The sequence below is a fragment of the Acromyrmex echinatior genome, chromosome 5 (assembly GCF_024713525.1).
Source record: "Acromyrmex echinatior isolate Ae372 chromosome 5, ASM2471352v2, whole genome shotgun sequence".
In the NCBI taxonomy this organism is placed as follows: Eukaryota; Metazoa; Arthropoda; class Insecta; order Hymenoptera; family Formicidae; genus Acromyrmex; species Acromyrmex echinatior.
In genome coordinates this window covers 9682584-9697961 of record NC_141856.1, presented here as the reverse complement: position 1 = coordinate 9697961, position 15378 = coordinate 9682584, and the positions used below count along the sequence as shown (strand labels likewise).

Genomic DNA, 15378 nt, shown 5'->3' with positions numbered 1-15378 from the left:
TCTATGCTTATATTAAATAAATTGATTTGTAAAGTTACTCAGTTCTCGCTTTTATTTTTGACTAAATTATAAATAAAAAAAAAGACAATCTTGAACACACAGTATGCATTCCTCTCGAGCAAGTGCGAGGAATCAGAGTAATATATATCTGTGTGTGCTGTGTGTGCTCTATGTGTGTGTGCGTATGTGTGCTCTGTGTATGTGCGTGTGTGTGTATGTGTGCGCGTGCGCGCATATACACATAATTATTAGTGTAATCTGTAATAAATATTACATCCAACAATATACAATAAAACATGTACAATAAAAATATTAATTTTTATAAACTATGCTGGGTTAGATGGTAATCCCATGGACCATGCGTCCAGCAACTTTTTGTCCTGAGGTCCAGCACCCAAACTGAGCATAAGTCCAGAGAGATCGCCACGATGGCCTCGTCCACGCATTGCATGAACAACTTTTGCAATACTGCGCACAATAATAGAATATATATTTCATTACTATATTAAAATATGTGATTTAAGAGAGAAAAAATACATGTTCAAACATAAATAATTGCATATATGTATATGTTTAAGAAAACATCTGATATCTCTGTTTAAAATCAATATAGAAGTGAAACAAATCAGTATATATAAATGACAATAATTCATACTTGGCCCATTCTTCCTGAAGAGTTGCAAAGTGTGCTTTGAGAACAGAGTTTCCAAGTTTTTCATTATCGAGTGATTTTTCAATTTTTGTTAACAGGGTCGGAAGTTTTGTTGGTAAAGAACCAGTCCACTTAACTATATGGGATTTTGCATTCTCAACTTTGTGTTCATTAAGTATTATATCTAATCTGCATACAGTTGTACAAGGTAAGGGAACTGCTACTGAAGTATCTACACCTAAAATTTAATTTAATGCAATATTGTTATAAAATATTTCTTTTATAAAATATATGTATATATAAGTTATGCTTTTTATAATAGTACAGTACCGATAAAGTTACATGTGTCAGGATCCATGTATTCCAATGTTTGTGTATTTACCCGTCGACACGCTCTTGGAACAAGACTGCTAAGTCCATACAAAGATTCCAATCTTTGAATCTTTGGGCCTCTCACCAAGATTTGAACACCAGTTAAACAGGAATACAGCAATTGTCTAAACTGATCTTTCCCTAGTATTTGTTTTAGATTTCGTAAAATTACAGCAGTAGATCTTTCTGCAATTTCAGAAAATTCCGGCGAAAGCTCAGAGTCATCCCAGTTAAAATTAAAATTTACTGGCAATTTTGCGTTCAATAAAGTAAAACCTTCTTCAGTTTCTGTAAATTATATTTGATATTATGACTTTTTTCCCCATTAGGAAAAATATTTATTTTAATACCGATTGTTATATTATAGATAGAAGAAAATAATATAATTATAATTGCTAACCAATTTGATGTTCAAAATTATAATTAAGTTCATCATCTAATAAACTCATTGGGAAAATTTCTATAAAATGTCTCGCACCAGCACTAAGGATCCACACTAACCACATGTGAATTCTGAAATATTTATATATATATAAATATTTCACGCGCGCGCGTGTATAATATATAATTCGAATGTAATTATAGCAAATAATTGTAAAAATTGTACACATTTTATTGCGATTTACAGGATGCAGGATTAATGTAACACTTACCTTACAAAAACATGCTTCTCATTTGTTATATCGGTAAGTGTTCTAGATTGTTTAATAGAAGTACTATGACAGCTCATTCCACCGTTTGCTGTCAATCTCATTGCCCTTTGCGGACATTCTGCTTCTTCCACATTATATCTTCTCTCTGCAAAATCTTGTAGTTCTCTAATTACCTCTTTTAAATTGTCAATCAAAAATGGCCACATGTTCAACAAGAATTGTTTATCTCTCATAAAAACGATAAAACTGCACCATCTTCTAAATCCTCTTGCCTATAAAGAAATAGATGTATCATTCTTTAAATGTGCCAGCATAAGAATGATAAAACAAAAGTGTGATAAAATCTTTAGATTCCAGAACAATTTTAAATAATAGCATGATTTGAAAAATTTGTTGTAATAACTACCAAACATGCTTTTTCGTTGCATAATTCACCTGGGCATCTTTCAATGTAAAAGTATGACTTAAAACATGCCCCCTGTACTCATCTCCAAAGTAGCAAACACCTTCTTTACCAGGATGCACTTCACAACTTAGACTCCTTGAAAAAAGATTTATAATAATGAGCTTTAAAAAACTGAAAGCATACATGTATCATATATTTTGTGTATACTTAATATCAAATATGAAACTTTAATCTTTAATAAAATCATTATGATTTATGAATAAAATATATTAATATATAATATAAAATATATTTCATATATATATATATAAATTTATATCCTTGTAACAATTTTTTAATATGAAATTTGTAAACCAAAAAATATAAAAAACACAATATACCTAATGCAAGCATGCTTTAGCAGATTTCCTATATCTTGCATTAATGATTGCTGAGCAGACAAAAAAGATGTTCTTGTTTCATGCTCATTACTTAAATATTTAACATTCCCAATACTTTGACAGCCCTCGCATTCATCTTGTCCATCCTCCAAGGTAGCATGACTTTGTCTCAACACTTCTTTAGGTCCATAAAATTTTAGTTTTTCTGTATTCTGTGTATCATAGTTACGATAAGTTTGTGTGGTAAATATCACTTTAGGTCCATGTATTTCACAGAAGGTGCACAATGCAATTGCAGCATTCATCGCTCTCGGGAAATACAAGCTTCTACAAATCCTTCGTATTTACTTCAAAAAACAATCCAAATATTATTTATTATGATTCTTCGCATGATCTTGGATTGTTAAATAAATAGAATAGCCTAGAAGTATATTCTTTATAAGTTTTATGCATTCTACAATCTGTATCCATACATACAGACTTATATATGTAATAAATGAATAGAATTATTTTCTATTATAATAATATTATTGTAATATATATTATAAAAATATCTAATAAATTAAAATGATGGTTAAATTCCACGAAATATGTATTATTAGACATTCATAGAATGTGATCTACATGAACGTAATTGAATATTTATGTAATTACAATTTGATTTACAAGATTAAATCAATTTCTAACATAACCTCTGTTAAAATACTTTTATAACACGTAAATCTATCATTTACCTGCTTCTTCGTAAATTGCTCAGCAAGACTTCACGACGAAGTTAATTTTTTTCATCCTTTTCACGTGATAAAACAAAAATGAAGTCGGGACAGAGACACGTGACATTATGATAGCTAATCTCGACATTCACACAACGAATGCGCGCATACGCCACATACATAAATGCATACATACATACACACATACATATCTGACATATACATATGAACAAAACTAAATTTACACATTTGCATGTCGGGTTGTCAATTGAAAGGTGCTATATCAAAATAAGTCATATAAATAGACCAATATAAATTTTATATCAAATACGATAAAGAACACAAAGATCGGTCAAATTTTAGATGTTACAATTAACACATTATATATTCTTTTATTGAATCAATTTATTCCAGATATAATTGCGATAACATTTCGTCATTTCAACACAATCATTCTACGCTAATAATCCCCTCTAAATTAAATTAAAAAGAAAGAAAGAAAGTAAGAAATTTATTGCGAAAAATATTAGTCTCAGCCAGGATAAATTTTATATATATACATATAATATAAATTGTACATATTGCATTGCATATCTTACACTATTTTTTGAATAACTAAGATATTAAGAAGAAATATTAAGGAATAATATTAAGGAGAAATGAAAGAAAACTTTCTTTTCTCTTCTATATATCAAATTCGTAACCAAATTTCAATTTAACACCTTCATAAGCAGCTCTCATCCATATGCCTACAGCATGTGCTCCAGGATGTGGATATTTGAATGTCTACACATTTATAAATTATGATAAATTATAATTCTGCTCCAAATTTAACTATTATATGTATGATGTACATATGTATACAAAACATTAAAACACTCAAATAATACCTTGCAATTATTTGTAGAATCAATAGAGAGAGATCTTGACATATGTATAGTTTGCATAGCAAAAGTTTCGGCAGCTTTGACAGCTTCCCCGAATGCATTGATAGGATTTAAACCAGAACTTAATGCGTCTCTTAATTTATTTTCCGCAGGTATCAAAGCATCCAACATGGTTCGATCACCAATCGATGTCCCGCTAATCTCAGATATCATCTTGTTTGCAGATGTTAGAGCGGTTAACCACATATCGATAGTCACTTGATCATCATTCCGAAACTTAAGAAAACTCTAAAATATTTGTTAAAATTTCTTAATCTTAAAGATGAAAAAAGATTGTATTGTTGATAATCTTACTTTAGCAGCAGTATCAAAAAATAACGAATATATTCCACTTTCTAAGCTACCCATTTCTTTTTCAATAATATGGCTTATTTGTATAAATGTTACAAAAGGTCTCGTTGCTAAAATTCTCCCTTCCTATGATACAAACAAATATTTACAATTGTTGAAAAAAAGAAGATTTATAGGTACTTTATTTCATTCATTGCATAACCTCGATTGCAAATTTTATAGCATTGGCACTTTGCGCAAGTATAGTTCCATAATTTCCATCACCACATTCTCCATCCATTATATCAAGTTGTTTTGCACATGCTATTAAAGCTTGACAGGCAAATGTTAAAACTATAAGAAACGCTGAACTATTCTGAGGTTGCATTATTGGTCCTATATTGGATACATTGTCTTTACACGCCGCCTGCAATTAAAAAACTTACATTATAAACAGTAGAATAAAAATCATTTACAATTACAGAATATATGTTTGAATTTATAACTAGTATGTAATTTGACTAGTAATTAAATTAATTAAATTGATATTACCTGGGAATTTTGCTCTTCCACTTTATGTAGCATTTCGTCATCTTTCATCATAAGCGCGCGAAAAAAACGTAATAATTGTAATTTTATTTCTATATTTCTAAATTACACTACGCGCGCCGATATTGACATGTGCATTCACATAGATACATACAACTGCATCTGACTAGCTACTATATAGAATAGAAATTTTTTATTGAATTGAAATACTGAGCAATACTGAGCTCTACGAAACAACATGGCGACTCATGATCAAATTTTCATTGGCTCTCAAATATCTGCGCGTCATGTTTATAAAAACAAATAGTGAATAATGAAATGTTGAATCTGTAATAACATCATCATAAATTTAATTATTACACTACCCTAAAAGTGTTATATTTTATACATATAGTTTATATATATATATATATATATATATATATATATATATATAATATACATAAGTATAATTATATGTTTAATAAACTATTGTATCTCTAAATAATATTTGAAAAATACTATATGCATGTATAGTATATATAATATTAAAATAGTAATTAAATAAAATTTATATTATATACGTAAATTTAATTTATATAATGATATTATCATAAATTAAATATATTGGACACAATAATTGATAAATTAGGATAATGTTATCTATTCTCTAAATTTTAGTTGTTTCAGTATTTGTACCAATTATAATAGTACATATTCTTATTTGCGTTACCTGAAAAACAGTAAAATAGAAATAAAGTACAACTTGAGAAGAAATATTTCTGTATGTATAAAGAGGTATTTATTCATGATCGTGTAAAATTCAACTGCATATAGTTGAATTTTATCGCACTACATGACGACTACTCTCGCACACTGCGTTTTGTCAGACGTAATATTGTGGCATTTAAATTGTCGTTAATCGGATGCTCATTGCAATAATCCGACAGATACGTAACAATACGAAGGACAAACAATTTAACTTGCCATAATATGTAACAATTCGATGAGTGAGCTCAACAATATGGATTGCATCACCAACCGATGAGCAAGCTGCAACTCGACGAATAACAATATGACAATTTTCTTACATATATATTATCAGTCTACAAATTTATACTAAATTTTTGCTCATGTAAAAGTTGAACACGAATCGTCGTAACAAATACCCGCAACATTATATGTCATGCATTCACGCGATCGTTGCACGCAATATATACAACATTCTAAGATTAAAAATTCATCAATCTCACACAGGATTCATACCGCACAGCTATGGATCTTTTGCTCATACTTATGTTAATTCCATTTTGGTATAAGCATTTTGGTATATGTATTGGATCGCGTTCTTAATTATTCGATGTAGGTTGAAAACCTAATCAGAATCGGGATCTTTTAATGACTGAATTATTCGCGTATCTTCGCTCTCTGTCTTTTTATTTTATTGTCTACCAAAAGTTTGTGAAACTCTGCTGCAGCGTTCCAAAGCTCTATAAAAAAACGTCAAATATTCTGCACCTTATTAAAATTGAGCAAATCTACAATACAGCAACAATAAAGAAGTATCAATATTTTGCAGAAACTTTAACAAATGCTTAGAAACGATTGTTATTAAATCATTTGGATTATTAACGCTATTATTGCATACGTGTAATATATATGTATATATATATATATATATATATATATATATATATTAGGTGTTGGAATTAATTCATAGCGTTTTTTAATGAAAGAATGTTATTTATTTCACATGAGCATTAAAAAATACATTAATGAAAGTACTTCCCATCACTTGTAAAACGCTACGAATTAATTCCAACACCTAATATATATATACACACACACACACACATACACACACACACACACACACCAAGCTTGCAAATACACTGACTTATCGCTTCATAACATGTGACATGATCGTATGCGTATTATGTACAACTCGAGTGATATTTTCACAGGTAATTTGATACGACTTGATACATGTGTTAAATTCATATCCGAGATCCTATCTCAATTTTCGAATTCGGCCAGATTTTAATCACATATTTAAAACGCGATACTGGTTAATTTGTGTAGCACGAGCTGTGATACTACTTTTAAAGTAGTACAAGTCCTTGGAAAAATAATCTTAGCTTTATACGAATATCTCAGAGTGACTTAGTGATATTGTTAAACAATCGTTTGCCCCACCAAGATTCCAAATCAAACGGTTTAAAGTCTGAAAAAATTTATTTTTTGTCATTTACTTTGTACAATCAATTACAGTAGATAATATAACAGAAGAATATTATTTATTCCTAATGGTGAATAGTAATATCGCACTTACCTTGCAGACTATTGTTTGGTTCACCATCATTGTAATATACTATTGAATCCTTAGGACCTAGTGTATAAAATATTAAATTATATAATCTAGAATGTCTTTCTTTTTAATAAATATAATGAGTATGAGCACATATACATGTATACATATATACATGTATATATGTATATATGCACATACATGTCTTAATCACAAATAAATCATAATATGTACAATAGAGACATAACAATAATTTTTCACGAGAAATAAAAAATAGAAAAATCTTTTAGAAAAAAATTGTATACTTAAAATATTAAAAAAAAAAATTTCTGATAGAGATGTATCTACATGTTTTAGTTGGTTGTACATATATATTGTTACTTACTGCAAAGTTCTGCACATTCTGTATCATCGCAACATTCATTTCTTTGCAGTGTATTAACTTGATTCCATGCTATTAAAAATAATAAACAAGCAGAAGTAATATATTTAGTTCAACATTGGAAAAAATACATATATGAGCACACATATTTTTTTTCGACTGAAGTGTCATTTTCATTATTTTTTTCATACTTACAAAACTAACTCTACGCTTTATTTCAAACATGTATGTAAAATACTTTCTTACTTACATTCATAAATAAATTTGATAAGTTCCTCATGCTGTGGAGTGATAACTTGTTGCATCTGATGTCGTTGTGAGATGAGCTTGGATTTTCCATTCATATGGAAGACTGGCTTTGGTATGTGACTGTGAATATGAAATATATATATGTATGTATATATATGTGTATGCATGTATATATATATACATATATATATATATATATATAGAAGCTTTATTACAGACATAGCATACAAGTATAATGGAGCAAATAGTTATTTTTCGTCATATATGTTTATTATACACATGCAATCTTACGCAATACGCAATGAAATGCGAAGAAACAAAATTATTTAATTGTCCTAGGAAATACAAAGAAAAATCAGTTTCAATAGATATATTTGTACGTTTCGTTAGATATACTCTATTAGGAATTTTAACGCATCAATTATGTTAATCGTTTGACAATTTTACAGAACAAATTCTGATGAATTGCATAATATCGAAAGCAACGGTGGCTGCTCAGCGGAGGAGAGTAATGTGAAAAAGTTGCGCCGAAAGGGGTTAGAGCGCCGCTCTCTCTCACCAGGTGATCTCGTGATCGTCTTCGATATCGGTTTTCCTCGTCAAATCGCGCAAAGTTTCCAGTCTTTCGAGATTCTGACTGATCCCTACGAAAAGCGAAAATTCAATTTGGAAACTCCAAACCATAATCTACAATTGTCGTCTAGGCTAGCTAGGCGGCATTGAGAAATCCAAATTTAGAGTACCTCGTCGTGTTTTCGCTACAATCTTGCTAGGTCCTTTTGATACGGTATACATGTTCCTCGTTCGGATAAGCGTGAAAGTTTCTTTTCGCGAACGCAATGCCAGGTCATCCGCGATCAATCGTCACGCCTGTCGCGTGTTCTCGAGCGATTCGTTACTGCTCGTTGCTACTCAGTCTCAGTAGGCTTAATAATTTCGCGTTAGTCGATTGAAATAAACTGCCTGAAACTGTCGATTACCGAATGATGTCGAATGCCTGAATGCCGATATTGCCAATTCAGTAAGGTTAAACTTTAAAGTCAGTTGAAACGAAGCCAGCAGTGATTGCCGGCTTACTACTGCTCAAGTGCTCGCAACTCGCAAGTCGCGCAAGACTCATCACACAGTCTTACTTTACCCTTACCCTCTTACCCATCTATCGCGATTTACGATTACGAAATCGCTGATCACTCCCGCTCTCATCAGGCGTCATCAGCGCAGCCCATGACGATGAACTGCACTAACAAATATCTATTCCAATAAATATACTCACGAGTGGAATATATTTATGCTCCCCACAATACTCCCATCAATATGTACTAGATATTAGACGTTCTAGTTCTATCGCTATTCCGTACACCGTGGTAAGAAAAATCATTTTTCAATTTCTACAAACTCCCTATAAAAATTATTCTCACTATGTTTTAATTTTTAATTTTATATTTCTAATGAGTTCGTATAGAGTAGAAAAAGAGGGAGAGAGAGAGAGAGAGAGAGAGAGAGAGAGAGAGAGAGAGAGAGTTTAATGCGTTGCATATATAATTATTTTTAAGATAATGCAAATATTGTCTTATATTTGAAAATGTATTAGGAATGTGTGCAAGAAATACAAAAATACAAAGAAATTTAGTCGTGATGCACAGTTTTATTCTCTGCGTAAATCAAGAGTACAGATTATCCTTATTAACTTTGAGTTCAGTTAATACAGGCACCGCAGGTGTACTTGTTTTTTAGCCATCTATTTGCACTAAGTACGCATAAATACAATAAAAACGCAAATATAAGCAAATATAAGATAGGAAGTATAGTATTATGAATAATAATATAAATGTTAGGACAATCGATAAAACTATAAAATTCGAGAGAGAGAGAGAAAGTTTTTCATTCTTTTTTTCGGAATTACAAATAACATAGGAAGTTAAAAAAATCTCTAATTACCAATATTACTGTTGCGTTTATAATCATTTCTCAGAATATATTACTCATTTATAATATATTATTACACATAACTGCAGTAATAATAGCAGTAATAATAAATTCATGCTACTAATTTATATTAATCTATAATAGTAAGGTCTCTACAAAGTCTCTATACAATAGTAGGAATTACAATAGTAAAAATAATAATAAATCTGTAAAATGTATCTCTGTGTATATAGAATGTTAAACAGCTGAGAGACAAAATTTACTTCAACATAGAAAAATAGTTTATCAATATATAGATAAGATTGATTATTCATTTGGATATTCGTCCAAATATCCGATCCATTAATCCGAAAATTTCATCTAATTTGCGAATTTCACGCTTAATTCGCCGCTTTGAGGCAAAATTTATCATAATAAAACCTGTTGCGATATATTGTATAATCTGGATATTTTTTTTCCATGGACGCATTGTTGCTTATGTACAAATGTAAATTAATCCTTAACATGCTATTATTACATAATAATCAATTGTAATGATTCAGAGAACAACTTTAAAGCAACTTGTCTATCATATTAATACGTGTGTGTATGACCACAATTTTATAATTGAAACAATATCTCAGACATGATTGCATACAATCAGTTACCTTATTAAGTACGTACAAGCACAAGCATTTTTCATGTGTATACTTTTGCCCCCATCTTTGTATTTCTCTTATTTCAGCCCCTTATGTTAAAAAATACAAATTCGTAGCTTAAATTATCGGCGATGTGGGAGCGTGGTTTAAACAGAGGGAAAAATCGTAGATACGCCGTTTAAAATAACACGGCAGTCCCAAGTAAATTTAACCTCCCATTTTACAACAGATAATTTTAAGGTACTTAAAGTGCGAATAAAGATTTGTCTTGATCTTTGTTAATTTGGCGCTGAATGTTCTGATTACCGGTAGTCGAAGAATTCGAGGTGGCAGTTGTGGTTGTAGGGAGTGTTGGTAAAGCTTCAGCCGCGGCTGCACGTTCTGCTAAGAAGCGCTCAAATTCCGATGATGTTAAGGATTCTTGATCACCTTGCCCTCCAGGCTGCAATACAAATTATATTGTTTGATACTGTAAATGTAATTACATCGAAAAGAGAATCTTTTAAATTTATACGATTATTATGATTTTGAACATTTGGTTTGCTTGAAAACAAATACATGTAGTATTTATAAAATTGATTTGAAAGCCTAAACTACTAAAGTACTTACTGTACGATCTAACCAGGCTGCCATTTCATTGAATTCAGATTCCAGGTTTGGCTAAGTATAGAAAAACAAACACAAACATTGAACAAAACCACAAAGAAATACAAATCATATGTTATAATGTTGATGCAAACAAAATTTAATAATAACGTAATCAACATATGTCTTCATGCTTTTAAAAGCGATATGCAATCGTGATAACGAATACATAACATAGGTAAGCAAGATTCCATAAGAAAAAGTTACTATACCTCTTTTGTATCCTTCTAGTGTATATATATATGTACATATAAATTATCGAGAACATTGACAACACAAATTTACATATAACATTAGCGCATGCAGTGTTTGAAATTGGCATAAAACCGAATCGTAAGAATTGAACGTTTATATTATTATGCAAGTTACAATATTTTAGACAATCTTTGGTAGCATCGATCGTAAAAAATGTGTTTATGTGAAAAGATTGATGAGTGTAGTGACTAATTTTTTCTAATCGTTAGTTTAAGAAGGTGAGGATGTTACGCACACTAGCACTAGCAGTGGTCTGTTGAGGTAATTTAGGATTATTGCGGTTGAGAATTGCCGTACTTAAACTTCCTCCTCTCACCTGCTCCAAATTATCCTCGTACTTGCTGCTACTGTAATTGGAATATATTAAAGTATTATTGAATCAAATTAATCTATATACAAATACATATTGAAATAAATAAATATATATTGAAGGAAATTTGTAATGTGTGATGAGCTTTATAAAATAATTAAATATACAATGTAATGTTAATTATTTTCTTTTTTTATCATTTTTATCCATGTCATAAATAATTGCAAAAAAAGTGCGTTGCAAAAAAGATTGGAGCTTTGTATTAATATTTACCGTGTTACACAATTTTATTTTTAATTATAAAAGATATATTTTTTAAAGAAAAAAATATATATCACAGTCTATATATAATTTATTTTTACTAAATCATAGAAAGATTTTACACACGCACGCACGCATGTACGCACTACTCCATTATATATAAATAATTTTAACAATCTTCTGTTATTATAAATGATGAAATTTTAATTAATTACAATCTAATATACCATACCTATTTTTTGTTGTTTCGTATGTTGCATTACGTGATTGTGCAAACATATCAAATTCATCATTATCTCCTTCTTTTTTTTCCTTTTGTTTTGCATTTTTGTCTACACCTTCAGCCGCATCTAATATTTAAAATATGATAGAATAGTATCAATCTTGAGAAAAAGTTCATATGATACAGAAAAAATATATGAGAAATAGCACTTTTTAAATAATATTTAACACAATTTTGCACTATACAATTTTACATTAGATTAATACAACTTTGACTTACCGAGTTCATTCATTTGTTTTGTTAAATTATCCACCTCATCAGATAAATCTATAAGTGACTCCGCTTCTCGTTTAGTAAGAGTTTGAATCGATTCAGTATTTGGTGGTTGTGCAATTGTCTGGGCTAATATAGTGCTCGCCGGTACTTGCATTTTATTCTTCGTATAACGTGTATAACGAAGAAAGAGATTATTTAATTCATCATTAATGCGTAATAGTTCTGCTGTCATTTCATCGTGGGCCAATTTACCAATTAAATCGACAACACGTTCTTGCATTGCTTTACATGTCGAATGAAGTTCCTGCAAATAATTGTTTAGACATGGAATTACAACATGAAATTTATATATTGGAATTTATCAAAACAATTTTGCAAAAACATGAAAAATCTAAAATCATGAATAAAAACGGGAATAAAACTTTATTCAATAAATTTATAGAAACTAATGAGACACACATATAAAAGATTCCTACGTTCAGTAACTCAAGATCCGCAGAATCTGGTTGTTGCTTGCAACTTTGATCTGGACTTGTAAAGTATGCCAACATTTCCGATAACACGCGCATATTTCCTTGAACAACATCGAGTTCACTTTGTAATTTGGCCAATTGCTGTTCGCTCAATTGAGTTAACTGCCCAGACTGTGACTGTGTTTGAGAAGGTAAATGTTGCGTTCCCAAAGACGCGGGTTGCTCATTTGTAGTCAGACTTGCCGGAATTTGTTCTGTTTCAGGTACACTCTATAAAAATATTATTGACAAAAAAAGAAACAAAATTATTTTCAGAGATACGAATGGACCAAATATATGCAGATAATAGTTTCATCTCAATCGATAGCATCTTACTCTTTCTGGAGTGATAATTGGTGCCATAGCATCTAGATCAGTCATTGGGAACTGTATGCCTTTTATCTTTAATTCTTGATAAATTTGCACAACACCTTGAGTGTGCGACTGATGACGGAATGTATCTGCCCAAGTTTGAATTAAACTTAAAACTTTCTCTTGAACTGCTGTCGGTGGTTCGTTTTTGGGACCGATTAATTTAAATAAATCTTGCACAAACTCTCTCGAACAAGCAAGAGCATGAAAACGTTTCCCACAATTTTTCACACATGTTTCCAATACCTATTATATATACAAATTACATTATATTACAGCCACTTGAATTAGAAATTAATAAACATAAATATGCTCATATTCACAATATTACAGTATTCTCCTAGTGATTTGATCAAGAATACATTGCATACTTAAAAATATAGTTGTAGGTATAATAATATTGACAACTGTCAATCAACGTGGCACTAATTGTGTAAATTGTCCAAACCAGAAAGTGTCACTTAATTAAAGTGGCACTTACTTATTATATTATTGTTACAAAAATTCGCAATGTGTCAAGTAAAGCAAAAACTCAATTAAAGCAAACTATTAGATATATACATTATAGATATATACTTTGTTATATTGGATATGATTCTACATAAGCAGTATCATTATGATCTATAATACTAACAGTAAGCGTATACATGACTATGGTGTAATTTTTGCCTGCTGCCTGATTAAGTCTGCGTTTTATAGCTTTAATAGCATCTTTTGGACCATCCTCAGTTTCGTTTATAATATCACATATCTCCATATTAAGCGTCCAATTCTCACTGGGTAAGCTACCATCTGTAGCAGACTCTGAAATGACAAAAAAGAAAAAAAAATCACACTAATGACGACTGTAGGCGACGACTGCAGATGACGACTCGCTACGAGCCTATAGATCTGTTATTCAGATTATTTGATACGCAACAATGCTATCGATCATAATTAAATTGATCGAAAATAAAGTGAAATCGCGTTCCAAGTACGCACTTTGGAAGTCCTCGTCAATCAATGTGGATCTCTAATAATTCTCCAAAAGAATAGAAGAGAGACGCGAAACACGTACAACAATAATTCGATACGACAATAAAAAATGAGGAATAATAAAGGGTACTTACCGATCTTTTGTCCTACTTGCGTAGAAAAGGGATTGCTTACTCCAAAAAGTGACATTTTCTCGGAGCACGGAAAACCTGCGTCGTTAACTGCCGCGTTTTCTGCCGTTCACTCTCACTCGCATACGTATATACGTATACGTGAAACGTGCCCGATAATCGCTGACAGGAATGATAATTGGCGCACACTGACAACTTGTCAATTTCGCGTAAGACCGATTGACAGAATCATATGACCTATGCAATAGTAAAGGCGGACCGAGGCGATCAGAAGCGACCGAGGTAGACATCGAATCGCAGCAATCGCAAATGCCATGAAAGCGCAATGCATGATGACCGCCAATCAGCGGCGCGTCCCGACGATGCTATCCAATGCCACCCAATACTGCCATTGCTGCCATTGCTGCTCAACACTATCCAATGCTGAGGCAGCGGGGTGCTACTTGGCAGTACTTGGTGCTACTACCTACAGGAACTCGAACATTATAGGTTACTATAAGTGTGCGCCATCGCGCAATACCGTTTTCATTGGGTCTATAAGTAAAAAGTAATAACCAATCATGTTTGATCGCTCGGCGAGCTGCTTAGCTGCTTTGCCTTTGCATTGCACTATTTGCACTATTTGCACTTCTTAATAGTTCGTACTGCAGCAGTGAACAGCTGCAGCACCATACAGCGATACAGCGATACAGTACCTTGCAGTTGGCGTTGCGGTTGGTATGATATACTGCTATATCGTCTATATCGATATATACTTGTACCCGGCACGGTGATGTGAAATGTGAATAATGCGTGATGTTACTTTACCGCACTAATTGCAAAATCGCTCTAAAGCTGAAGCTCGCGATATTTTTTTTATACAAATCATTTTGCTACGTTGTTCGACATGCTAAACAACAAGTTGTAAAAGTTAAATTATTTTATGACCGCATAGTATTTTAGGAGATATTATTTATACAACGATAAGAATTCAGATAAGTTTCACTTTCTCACA

The 15378-nt window shown here is 31.3% G+C and overlaps 4 protein-coding genes and 1 long non-coding RNA gene across 10 annotated transcripts; 1 reads left to right on the top strand and 4 right to left on the bottom strand.

The window, feature by feature from the left end:
* Positions 1–25: 25 nt before the first annotated feature.
* On the bottom strand, positions 26–3416 carry LOC105148736 (folliculin). 2 transcript variants are annotated; one of them, XM_087406092.1, is made up of 8 exons: positions 3198–3416; positions 2464–2675; positions 2113–2218; positions 1678–1949; positions 1425–1537; positions 983–1312; positions 656–890; positions 26–468 (listed from the first exon to the last, which is right to left on the bottom strand). In XM_087406092.1, exons 2-8 carry the CDS (start codon positions 2502–2504, stop codon positions 327–329), a joined length of 1239 nt encoding a protein of 412 aa, XP_087262218.1. In that variant the 5' UTR covers positions 2505–2675; positions 3198–3416; the 3' UTR covers positions 26–326. The 2 variants fall into 2 exon arrangements, with proteins under 2 accessions (XP_087262218.1, XP_011058926.2); XM_011060624.2 differs by lacking the exon at positions 3198–3416 and having other exon boundaries at positions 2464–2768.
* On the top strand, positions 720–3154 carry LOC147909789 (uncharacterized). Its single transcript, XR_015545070.1, has 3 exons — positions 720–860; positions 1653–1710; positions 2740–3154. It is a non-coding gene; the product is annotated as an uncharacterized LOC147909789 (long non-coding RNA).
* A 140-nt stretch (positions 3417–3556) lies between the features above and the next one.
* Positions 3557–5200, bottom strand: LOC105148737 (putative dihydroxyacetone kinase). 2 transcript variants are annotated; one of them, XM_011060625.2, is made up of 5 exons: positions 4946–5197; positions 4617–4820; positions 4418–4540; positions 4067–4351; positions 3557–3962 (listed from the first exon to the last, which is right to left on the bottom strand). In XM_011060625.2, exons 1-5 carry the CDS (start codon positions 4994–4996, stop codon positions 3861–3863), a joined length of 765 nt encoding a protein of 254 aa, XP_011058927.1. In that variant the 5' UTR covers positions 4997–5197; the 3' UTR covers positions 3557–3860. The 2 variants fall into 2 exon arrangements, with proteins under 2 accessions (XP_011058927.1, XP_087262220.1); XM_087406094.1 differs by lacking the exon at positions 4418–4540 and having other exon boundaries at positions 4946–5200.
* Positions 5201–5700: 500 nt separating this feature from the next.
* LOC105148738 (MAPK regulated corepressor interacting protein 2) lies at positions 5701–9004 on the bottom strand. Its single transcript, XM_011060626.2, has 6 exons — positions 8604–9004; positions 8420–8504; positions 7862–7980; positions 7615–7683; positions 7254–7310; positions 5701–7145 (listed from the first exon to the last, which is right to left on the bottom strand). Exons 1-6 carry the CDS (start codon positions 8653–8655, stop codon positions 7075–7077), a joined length of 453 nt encoding a protein of 150 aa, XP_011058928.1. The 5' UTR covers positions 8656–9004; the 3' UTR covers positions 5701–7074.
* Positions 9005–9485: 481 nt separating this feature from the next.
* Positions 9486–14679, bottom strand: LOC105148739 (TOM1-like protein 2). Of its 4 annotated transcripts, none has more exons than XM_011060628.2 (9): positions 14388–14679; positions 13913–14082; positions 13243–13524; positions 12871–13137; positions 12398–12698; positions 12128–12245; positions 11560–11671; positions 11034–11084; positions 9486–10866 (listed from the first exon to the last, which is right to left on the bottom strand). In XM_011060628.2, the coding sequence occupies exons 1-9, from the start codon at positions 14440–14442 to the stop codon at positions 10669–10671; spliced, it is 1554 nt and encodes a 517-aa protein (XP_011058930.1). In that variant the 5' UTR covers positions 14443–14679; the 3' UTR covers positions 9486–10668. The 4 variants fall into 4 exon arrangements, with proteins under 4 accessions (XP_011058930.1, XP_011058932.1, XP_011058931.1 ...); XM_011060630.2 differs by having other exon boundaries at positions 11641–11671; XM_011060629.2 differs by lacking the exon at positions 11034–11084 and having other exon boundaries at positions 14388–14678.
* Positions 14680–15378: the final 699 nt, after the last annotated feature.